Source organism: Leptopilina boulardi, unplaced genomic scaffold (genome assembly GCF_019393585.1).
Source record: "Leptopilina boulardi isolate dan_hultmark-lab unplaced genomic scaffold, ZJU_Lbou_2.1 LbouV2_392, whole genome shotgun sequence".
Taxonomy (NCBI): Eukaryota; Metazoa; Arthropoda; class Insecta; order Hymenoptera; family Figitidae; genus Leptopilina; species Leptopilina boulardi.
Window position 1 is genome coordinate 2,727,338 of NW_026137965.1, and position 10,903 is coordinate 2,738,240.

Genomic DNA, 10,903 nt, shown 5'->3' on the forward strand with positions numbered 1-10,903 from the left:
CAATTTTTACAATTAAAAAAAATTTTGATTGTTTTTCATTATGAAAACGAGAGTGTCAAGTGAAATTCAAATCTACTTTTCTAAAAATAATAACAATAAATAATGTATCCAGTTATTTAGATACAAAATAAATAAACATACTTTGCATTCTTTTATAATTTACAAAAAATTAAAGAAAAAAAAAGTGTCATATGAATAAATGTAAATTTTCAACATTCTTGCATTTTAATAAGCAAATTTGCGTCAAATTCTCTATTTAAAGTTGCTAATTGATTCGACACGATGTGACAGCGTTCGTGCGGTAACATATCGAAAGAGGAAGAAAACGAAGAACAGGAAGAATATATGACCCGCAGGATGCTATGAATGCGTAGGAGAAAGTTTTCTGTCAATGTGCATTTATCAAAGATGCACGAATTAATAATTCACATATCTATTAAATAACAAAAAAAAATGTTGCTTTATATTTTAATTTTTCTTCAAAACAATTATTACAAAGAGAAAAAAAAATTTTTGGAAAATATTTCTTTGCAGTTGGTGTTATTTTTTTGTCTACCCATTTTATTCATTGCAAAACTGTCTAGGAAATTGCTGCTTACAAGTGATAAGCCACTAGAAAGTTTTGTAATAAAATTACCCATCACACGTAAATGAAAATTTAATTTTTTATTTTATTGCGAAACTTGATATCAAGTTTTATTTTTTATCGTATATAAATACAAGCATTTTATTATTATTTTTATTATTATTATTATTATTATTATTATTATTATTATTATTATTAGATTAATATAATTATTATTTATAAATAATTTGTAATCTGCAAAAAAAAAATTGGGTTCTTTGTTTATTATATGTAAAGATTATATAGAAAGAAAAAAACGATTAAAACACGAGGTCAAGAACTCAATTTAGAGCTGTCAGTTGCACGCGACTAAGAGCGATTATCATTATATTATTTGATGAGAAAATTGCATTTCTTGATAATTTATCAGACAAAGTATATTTTAATTTATTCGAGAGAAAATCTTAAATCTATTCAATAAAAAATACAAAAAAAAAACAATTTGATAATTTTTTTTTTTTATAATTTATCATTATTTCCCCACTCTATACTTTTGACTTTAATTTCTCGGTAAAGATTTTTTTTTAAATAAAATCATATTTTGCTCCATATATATATATATAAAAATTTGTACAAATATAGAGAAAGAAATAAATTTTAATTTTAAATTATTCACATAATGTAAAATATTCAAAATAACGTAATAATTCAACATCAAATTGATAATTGATAATTTCAAAAAGAATTCTTTTCGAACAAAATTTTTATCCTAATGGCAAATAATAAAAAAGACTTTTCAATAATATTGAAAAAAAAATCATGAAAAACAGAATTTTTTTCAATTGACTTTTTTTTAATACGATAAAAGTTATATTTACAATAAAAGTTTGTTTATACTGTTTTTTTTTTTTTTTTTTTAAATAAATTTAAAAAATATTCTCAATGTTCAGTATTTCTTTCTTTTAATTCATTAACATTAATTTATAACGATTCAGAAAAAAGAAATACAGCTGGAAATTTCTATGATAAAAAAAAGTATAATAAACAGGTGTAACGAGATCTAACAAAATTTATTCTTCTATTCATGATTAACAAAACGTAAATAATAATTTAGTTAAATAACGAAATTTTAGGTTTTTTTTTTTTTTTGTAAAAAAGAAAAATTGGAACTAAATACATTACGTAATTGGGAGAAAAGAATATATAAATATTTTTCTGTGAAATAATACTTTTAAAAAAATCATTCAATGAAATTTAAGTTAATAAGAGAAAATTAAAACCCCATAGAGTTTGGCTTCCTTACTTTTTGTCTTTAATTTGCGCGTATAAAATGCGGAAGACAAAAAAAAAAGAAGGGAGAGGGTTGTTGATAACATATAATTATGTTAATTTTCACAACGAAAATTATTCATTTTTATAGACGATAAAAAAAAGAGACGTAATCTTTTAAAATTATAGTTTTAACACTTCCTGTCATCAGGAAAAATATCACTGGACAAGTAATTTTTAATTGTTGTAATTAATTAACTCGGCTCGCTTTCACAAAAAAAAAAAAAAAAACTTTCCTTAAATTGTGTAGGTGTTTATAACGAAATGCAAAATTTTTTTTCATCAAAATTTATAATAATTAGATGCAAAAATCTTTTCAAAAATGTATATTAAAAATTATTTAAAATCCTGATTTTTCTCCAGAAAAAGAATTGACTTTCTTATTATTATAAGTTAATTAATTTTCTTTTATGTTAATTAATTTAATTTTCTTTTATATTTTTAAATTATTGACAATTCTAAAGAATTTTATTTCAATATTATTTTCCATTATTTTCCGAAAATATGAAAAATATTCTGAAGACAATTATTTTTTATCGATAGTCAAAACAAATGTTGATTCTATTGTATTTGACGATTGCTCAATATAAATTTCTAATCATGAGAATAATAATTTAAAAAAAAAATGTTTAATTATGTTAATGAAAAACATATTAAACATACAAATTTCGTAAAATTTATGTCTAATCTAATGTAATAAATATACACAATGGCTTTTTTTTTTTTTTTTTTTTTGATAATTTATATTCATTGATCTAACAAAAGAGTTTCAAAATCTGTATTTTATTTATTAAATATTCTTTTTGAAGCGATTCAGCTTATGAAAAGTGTATATTTATTACGTGTGCTTATTTGCCTTCTTTATTATAATTTAAAGGAAAAAATTTCAATTATCTGATATATATAAATCATAGTTGCTCTAAAATAAAAAAAAAAAACTATTTTTACGTTAAATTTGGCAAAAGTCTTCATTTCAATTTAATACGTAAAATACAGAAATTAATGAATTCCTTTTTAGATTATATAATTTTTTTGGTAAATCAACGAATCAAGTATCAAATAATTAATTAAATTTCTAATATTAAAGAATTATTAACTGAATTTTTCTCAATATTAAATAACATTAATTTTTAATTCATATTAATTATTTTAATCAAACAAAATTATCTAAATTACTTAGGTAATAAATTATTATAATATTGTCAATATATGTCGAAAAATAAATAAATTATCAATTACAGAAAAAAATTTTACATTTAAGAAAACAAACTAAAATAAATTGAAGATAAAAATGAAATAAGTAATTATATTAAAGAAAAAATTTTAAATATTTTATGAATAAATTGTCTGGAATTTAATGTGCCAGATATATTTAAAAAAAAAACAATAAAATCAGGGCATCAAATTATAAAATCAAAATTTTATCAAAATTTGATTAGCGATAATCTATCGTTTCTTATAAGAGATTTAACACTTTGTTTATGATAATATATTCTCTATATGAATAATTAGATTCGCTATGCAAATTTAAATTACACGCGTAATTATTTTATATATATTTTATACACTCGAAGGGCGATTAATCGACCTGTATATGAAATCTACTTTCTTATAAATTCTCACCTACAATTCTAATATAAGTCATTAAACAGAGAATAATGATTAATAATAATTATTTATCTATTCACTGATTTAAATAAAATGTCTTGTTACCACAGAAATGTCTTCACTTTCTGAAAAATGAAATCGAATGTAAAATCATACTCTATTTTGCAAATAAAAAAAAAAAAAAAATTAGAGTAAAATTTTACTAAAAATAAATTTTTGAGAAGAGGAAAAAAAAACCCAAAAAGAATTTTTTTAATAATGAAACATTTTCTTTTTATTAGCAATTGAGAAAACTCACTCGCTTCATGAAAATTTGATTTTTTATGCATGTTTCTATTTTAGTCAATTTTCTTGCAAACTCTTATAATTAGCAACTTACAAGTTTATGTGAAAGAGATGAATTACGAGGAATTGTGTTTGCTTTAAAATTTTCTTTAGAGCACTGTAAATTTGCTCATCTTTTAAGTAAATATGCACGAATAAATTTTGTGATTTTACAAAAAAAAAAAATTTTTTACTATAAATAATTCAATTTAGTGTAAATTTATTACTGTGATTTTCAACTTTTTATAAAATCACTCAAAAAAAGTTCCAAAACTAAACAAATTTTAATTAAAACAAAAAAATTTAGTTACTCAAAATAAAAATATTTTTTAATTCACAAAATTAATATAAAATTTCTTTAAAAAAAAAATTAGAATATAATCGCTGTCAATTAAAAATTAAAACTTTCGAACTCTTCAAATAATTTATTTTGACATCTAGATTTGCCCCATTTTCTAAAGTGGTTTGGTCTTAAGTTCACATAATCAATTTCCGTATATTGAAGCGAGTGATTCTTTTCTATTTGAATAACTCTCGAGGTATTCTTCATGAGTTGTGAAACTCAAGTGGCAGAAATTTTGCCTTAGAAGAAAAAAAGTCTATTTTACATTTTAAGGGGAAATTATTACACAAAAGTACATTTTTTATATTTAAAATCATAAAAATTAAAAAAAGAAATTGTAATAATTCGTAAAAGTAATTTGAAAATTTAAAAAAAAATTTAATTGACCACTTTTTTTTAATCAATTATTATTGAAAGTGAAGTTTTTCTTGTGGATTTTTGTTATCGAAAAAAAAATAATAAAAATTTTATACTAAGTAATCGGATTATAGACATTATATTATCAAAATATTATTCTTAAAATATTGTTTCGTAATTGATTTATACGTAGTAGTTTAAAAATACCTGACAAAACATTAGGATATTTACTTTTGAGTGGGGGATTTTTTACTCTAATTTTCGAAAAAAAAATGTTATTTTATAAAAGCCTCGCGTATCATTTATAAATTCTATTCTCTTGTTTCTTAATTCTCTATATTCTATTATTATTCTTTTCTCATTTTTTTTTTCTAAAAAGCATTATCGAAAATATCTTTGTAACGATTTAATTTTTTCTTTTTTCTTAATAAAAGAAAATTCCTTTTCTGGAGAATATTTTTTTTTATTCCTTGTTGAGAATTAGAATTAGTTTTTTTATTCGTAGTTACTGTACGAATTTCTTCTTCCGTTTAGATTTTTAATAATAATAATAATAATAATAATTAGATTTGAAGAAATCTCACCTCTTGGACATAAAGTTGTCAATTTGAAGTAATGAAAATCCAATTTTGCAAAAAATTGCAATTTTCCCTTGAAGCAACTGAAATGACATTTTCATATTATTTTTTCCTCTGTTTCTTTGATTTTTCCCAATTTTGGCATGTGAAACAGGAATAGAAAAAGATGGAAAACGATGTGGCGACTATTTCCAAGAAACGCGCGTTTCGGTATAATTACCGCAACTCTGTTTACATATTGGCTCAGTTACTACCGGCGTGGGTGTTAAGGCATATGTGTAAACAGCAATAAAACATGTAGTGCGGTCGTCGGATAGGTAACCTCCTCCTTCTTCAATCCAAAAATGCCAAACGGGAGTTTCTGAAAATTCATGGGCGGAGTCGATCTTTGATACCCCGAGTTCTACCTCATGTCAAATTAAAACACCCTTCATTAGTCGATTTTCGTTCATCACTACTTAAACTATCGAAAAAAATTTTCCTCCCTAAAAAAAATCAATCAATCAATTAAATTGATCAAGAATTCTTTAAAAAATTAATTTGTTAATTAAAAAAAAATAAAAGGTGAATAAAATAAAAAGTGAATTTCCAGTGAAAATGCCTCTGTGAAAAGTACAAAGTGATTTCCAATTTTCGGGGATAAAAAACATTTTCCAAAGTAAGAATTTTTTGAAAATTAAAAAATAATTATATTGAAAATTAGAATTAACCCTCTTTTTTGTAGAACGAAAAACTTTTTTTAATATAAAAATTTTCCGATAAAAGAAAAAAATGAAAACAGTTTTAATTATTTCTTACCTATATTAAGGGAATCGAAAAATTAATTTTTTAGAAACTAAACCGTCGAAGGGGTTAATTACAATTTGAATAATCCTCATGTGGATCTGATCTAATTTTTCGCGTCTTCTTCTTTTTTACAAAACAGTATTATTAATTTGAATATTGACATAAAATCTTTCACCTGAAATAAAGAAACAAAAAAAAAATACTTTTTATCAACAAACGAATTCATTGGTTAAAATAAATAAACTCCGATATTACAAAAGAAACGAAACTAAAATTTGAATAAAGTTAATAAATAAAAATTGACAAACCGATTTTAAAATTCCAATTTCCAGGAGGGCAAAAAAAAAAAGAAAATCATGGAGAAAATAATTCCCACACTTTGTCCATTGCCAAATTACTATAGTTTATCATTGACGCCAACATTGAGTCTTCAATCTCTTTCAAGTCCAATGGATTTATCACACTATTGGCCATTGCCAATTCATAGATTTAAAAATCATCCACGATGTGAAAAACCGCCGTATTCTTATATTGCATTAATAGCAATGGCAATAAATTCATCGCCAAAACAAAGATTAACCCTCTCTGGTATCTATAGATTTATTATGGACAAATTTCCCTATTATCGTGAAAATCGTCAAGGATGGCAAAATTCAATTCGTCATAATCTCAGTTTAAATGATTGTTTCGTTAAAATACCACGTGACAAAACATGTCCCAATGAAGATGAACAATTTGCCGGTAAAGGAAGTTATTGGACACTCGATCCATCGGCAAGTGAAATGTTTGAACATGGAAATTATCGTCGACGACGAACAAGAAAGCAAAGGAATTTTGAGAAGCTTCAAAATCAAACTTCGTGTATACTTCCGGTATGAAAATATAATAATTTGTCTGTGGAGAAAAAAAAAAAAAAAATTAATAATATAATTTTTTCTATTTTAAAATAGATGCAACTACCTGGATATTCAGAAAAAATAAATGAATACGAAAGATGTTTAAAAGAAGATGAACCAACCTCCGTTCAAGTTCCAGAACATCGTATTAAATCGTCCATGTTTACGATCGACAATATTTTGAGAAAATCACCAGTTTCCGGAAGCTAACCACTTTCATAAAAACGAGAATCATATTTTAATACATTTTCTCATAAATTTTTTTCTTTTTTTTTTACTGAATGTCTGGATAAATATTGTATATATGTGTAAATGTAAATATGCGTGTGTGGATATAACTGGAAATTGTCATTTTACCATTAAAAATCAAGATCGAAAATACAGCAAATTTTTTGTTTGTTTACTGTTTTTAGGGACTTTAATGACTCCGACGCTATATAGTTTCAGTCACACATGTCGATTGTTTGTTTCTTCAAAAAGCGCAATACGCGAGATTTCGTTTTCACACAAACACAAATCTAAATATCATCCTTCTCAGAATTTCAATAAATTTCATTTATTTTTCACATCCCTTTCGACGAATATTTTTTTTTTTTTTTTTGCGATTTACGACCCTTTTTCTTTCCATTAGAAAACTAATATTTAAGGTATATAAATATCTGAAATTATGATAAAACAACAACGTTTATTTATTACATTATAAATATGAACGAAAACTTGTGCGATTTTTCATAATTAAAAAAAAAACATACAAGTTCTGTAAATACGTAAAATTGTCAAATCGATTTAATCGATTTTTTCAGACTTTGGTTTACAAAATAGAACTTAAATAAGTAATTTAAACATAAAATACTGTATATTTCTAATTAAAATAATTTATCGATTAATTAATCGTTACTTAATTATTATTTTATAGTTTCAAAACTAATCATTTTTTAAAGGAAAAAATTGTCAAATACGAAATTTATACAAATATAGTTTGTAATACAACATTGCACATTGGATAAAAATTGCAATTGATACCAGTGATAATATGCTATACTTAACCTTTAAATGTATACTCATTTGTACAAAAATATAGTTATTAAAAAAAAAAAAAATGACTGACCATTTATTCTCATCCAGGGATTATGGAGTGGAAAAAAAATCACTTTCGTAGACAAACTTTTTTTGACACGAATACGCTTCACGATTTGGTTTTTCTAAGCGTTTGGATTTTTCTTCATCAGCTCCAAGTCGGCCTCCATCATGTCCTTTACGAGATCTTGAAACGAAACTGTTGGCTCCCAACCAAGTTTGCTTTTTGCTTTTGATGCATCGCCTTGAAGCAAATCCTGTAAATTTTCGTTCAATTTCAAGAAATTACGAGACACAAAACGCGAAATATTATTTTATCGAAAGCTTTTATCTTCACTGAACGCGGTATTGCTGCTATGAGCAGTAAGAGCTTGCAAGAAGAGTGGCGTCACCAAAATGGCCGCCAATTGCCGTGGACTTTTAACGAAATTCATCTCACGATTTTTACAGTTGTAAAACAGTTTATAAAACAAGAAAATATACTAAATTTATATTTTTGCGCAATGAAAATTGTAAATATACTCACGAACAATACGTTAAAACCGTTAAAATAGTAAAATTTGAAAAATTTCAGAAAAATGTAGTAGAAGAAATCGCCACCAGGGGCATACGGTAGTTACGTAATGGCGCGCAAAATTACGTGAATTCAAATTAATTTAAACTTTTTTTTAAAAAAATTAAAAAATAATTAAAAAAGGAATTTTTTTCCTAAAATATTTGAAAATTGTTTTAAAAAAACTACTTACCTAAAAATTTTCAAAATACTTCTTTTTACTTTTAATGAAATTAAAAAATAATCACAAATATTTTTGAAACATTTACGAAATTAGAAAATAATTCAAAATAATTAGAAATTTAATATTAAAATTAAATAATTTTTGAAATTTCGTTTAACAATGATAAATTAAAAAATAGTTAAACAAATTATATTATTTTCAATTATTATTTATATTAATTTGTTAAATAATAAATAAATATTGATTGAAACTTTTAAGAAATAAAAAAATAATTCAATATTATTACAAATTTAATATTAAAATTAAATCAAATGAAAATTGAATAAAATTGAAATTTACTTTGACAATGATAAATTAAAAAAAAATTTTAACAAATTATATTATTATTATATTCAATTATTAATTATATATTTTGTTAAATAATAAATAATAATTGATTATGAAATAGTTAATTATTAAAATTGTTAAATAAATTGAAAAAATTGTAAAATTAAAAAATAGTTGAAAACTTTTTTTTTTCGTTTCGCAAAAAAAAGAAGAAAAAAAAATTATAAATACCACTTCAGTTGGACGAAAATGTTTAGGATCCACACGAACTAAAATTTCATCAGTTTTCACATCTTTTCCAACTTCATTGAGACCTTGACCCTCCCATTTTATTGTTCGTCCAACATATTCAAATGCCGCCTCAACAAATTCTTTCACACTATGTGTTTCACCTGTCGCAATAACATAATCTTCAGGAACAGATTGTTGAAGAATGAGCCACATTGCCTAAACGAAATAAATAAAATTTTATTAATTTACATTTTTAAATTTTTCTTTTTTTTTTATTTTACCTTCACATAATCTTTAGCGTGACCCCAATCTCGTTTTGCGTCCAAATTTCCAAGTACCAATGCATCCTGTAATCCAAGATGAATTTTTGCAATAGATCTTGTAATTTTTCGTGTTACAAAATTTTCTCCCCTACGTGGACTTTCATGATTAAAAAGAATACCATTGCAGGCAAATATATTGTAAGCTTCTCTATAATTCACGACTATCCAATAACTGTACAATTTTGCACATGCTGTTGAAAGAATAAATTTTAATTTAAAAAATGTTTACAAAAAAAAAAAAAAAAACAGAAAAAATTATCTATACCGTAAGGAGAACGAGGATAAAATGGTGTATTTTCATTTTGAGGCACTTCTGCCACTTTTCCATAAAGTTCAGATGTTGAGGCTTGATAAAATTTTATCGATTTTTCCAGACCACAAGTTTTTATTGCGTCTAAGATTCTAATTGTTCCAACAGCATCAACTTCAGCAGTGTATTCACTTAAATCAAAGCTCACCTGAAAAAAAACAAAACAAAACAAAAGTTTAATTATATTCTTAATAAAGAAAAAATTTATGAAAGAATCTTTAATCCAACCTTCACGTGACTTTGAGCTGCAAGATTGTAAATTTCTGTTGGATGAATCGAAGAAATAAGTTTAACTAAACTACTAGAATCCGTCATATCTCCATAGTGTAATTTCATTTTTTCTTGACGATGACAATTTGGATCAGCGTACAAATGTTGAATTCGTTGTGTATTAAATGAACTTGATCTTCGAATCATTCCATGAACTTCATATCCTTTCTCGATAAGAAATTCAGCCAAATATGAACCATCCTAGAAATATTTTTTAAATTTTAATTATTTTTCATTTATATTGTATGTAAAATTAATAATTAACTTTAAAATTTTAAATACAAATTCCCAAAAATTGCTATTATTTTATTGAAATTAATAATGATAAAATATTGTCATACTTGACCGGTGATTCCTGTGATTAATGCAACACGTCTGTCAATAGTGGCTGCCATTTTAGTTTTCTTATTTTTTGTCAAATTATTAAAAGTAATTGTTATGTCTCGATTATTAATTTTTTTTCTATTAAAATTATTAAAAGCCTACGTATATTAACTATTCGTTTATATGATGACACCCAATGCCACGTACTTCCGCATTACTAATGTTTTTAAATTTAATTTATCGCACACTATTGATGTAAAAAATAATATTTGACAATTACTTCAAACACGGTAGTACTTTTTTTACTTGCACATAAATGTTTATTTATCCTCATACATATACAATAAATATTTAAAATTATTACAAACTTTAGTGCCGGTATTTATTTATGTTTTTGTTATCATTGTTAGGTTATGTATTAAAGGTACATTCCCATGAATTTTGAATCGCCGCACCTTTAAATAGAAATAAGACCTAATTTAAAAATTCAAATTTTTAAACTTTATTTATAAAATATT

General features: G+C 23.9%; 2 protein-coding genes across 3 annotated transcripts; one reads left to right on the forward strand and one right to left on the reverse strand.

Annotated features, from left to right (window-relative positions):
* Window positions 1-5,154: 5,154 nt before the first annotated feature.
* On the forward strand, window positions 5,155-7,313 carry LOC127288706 (fork head domain-containing protein FD2-like). 2 transcript variants are annotated; one of them, XM_051316324.1, is made up of 3 exons: window positions 5,155-5,762; window positions 5,937-6,762; window positions 6,841-7,313. In XM_051316324.1, the coding sequence occupies exons 2-3, from the start codon at window positions 6,247-6,249 to the stop codon at window positions 6,994-6,996; spliced, it is 672 nt and encodes a 223-aa protein (XP_051172281.1). In that variant the 5' UTR covers window positions 5,155-5,762; window positions 5,937-6,246; the 3' UTR covers window positions 6,997-7,313. The 2 variants fall into 2 exon arrangements, with proteins under 2 accessions (XP_051172281.1, XP_051172280.1); XM_051316323.1 differs by having other exon boundaries at window positions 6,223-6,762.
* A 307-nt stretch (window positions 7,314-7,620) lies between these two features.
* Window positions 7,621-10,795, reverse strand: LOC127288705 (GDP-mannose 4,6 dehydratase). Its single transcript, XM_051316322.1, has 6 exons — window positions 10,403-10,795; window positions 10,020-10,262; window positions 9,747-9,939; window positions 9,440-9,672; window positions 9,159-9,374; window positions 7,621-8,120 (listed from the first exon to the last, which is right to left on the reverse strand). Exons 1-6 carry the CDS (start codon window positions 10,454-10,456, stop codon window positions 7,989-7,991), a joined length of 1,071 nt encoding a protein of 356 aa, XP_051172279.1. The 5' UTR covers window positions 10,457-10,795; the 3' UTR covers window positions 7,621-7,988.
* Between the last annotated feature and the right edge of the window lie 108 nt (window positions 10,796-10,903).

Bases quoted from the DNA above. Each gene is read 5' to 3' on its own strand.
- LOC127288706 (XM_051316324.1), top strand. From the start codon at position 6,247: ATGGAGAAAATAATTCCCACACTTTGTCCATTGCCAAATTACTATAGT. The intron at 6,763-6,840 runs GTATGAAAATAT...ATTTTAAAATAG, and splicing joins AAACTTCGTGTATACTTCCG to ATGCAACTACCTGGATATTC.
- LOC127288705 (XM_051316322.1), bottom strand. From the start codon at position 10,456: ATGGCAGCCACTATTGACAGACGTGTTGCATTAATCACAGGAATCACC. The intron at 9,673-9,746 runs GTATAGATAATT...TTCTTTCAACAG, and splicing joins TTATCCTCGTTCTCCTTACG to CATGTGCAAAATTGTACAGT. The intron at 8,121-9,158 runs GTATTTATAATT...GAAAATTTACAG, and splicing joins ATTTTCGTCCAACTGAAGTG to GATTTGCTTCAAGGCGATGC.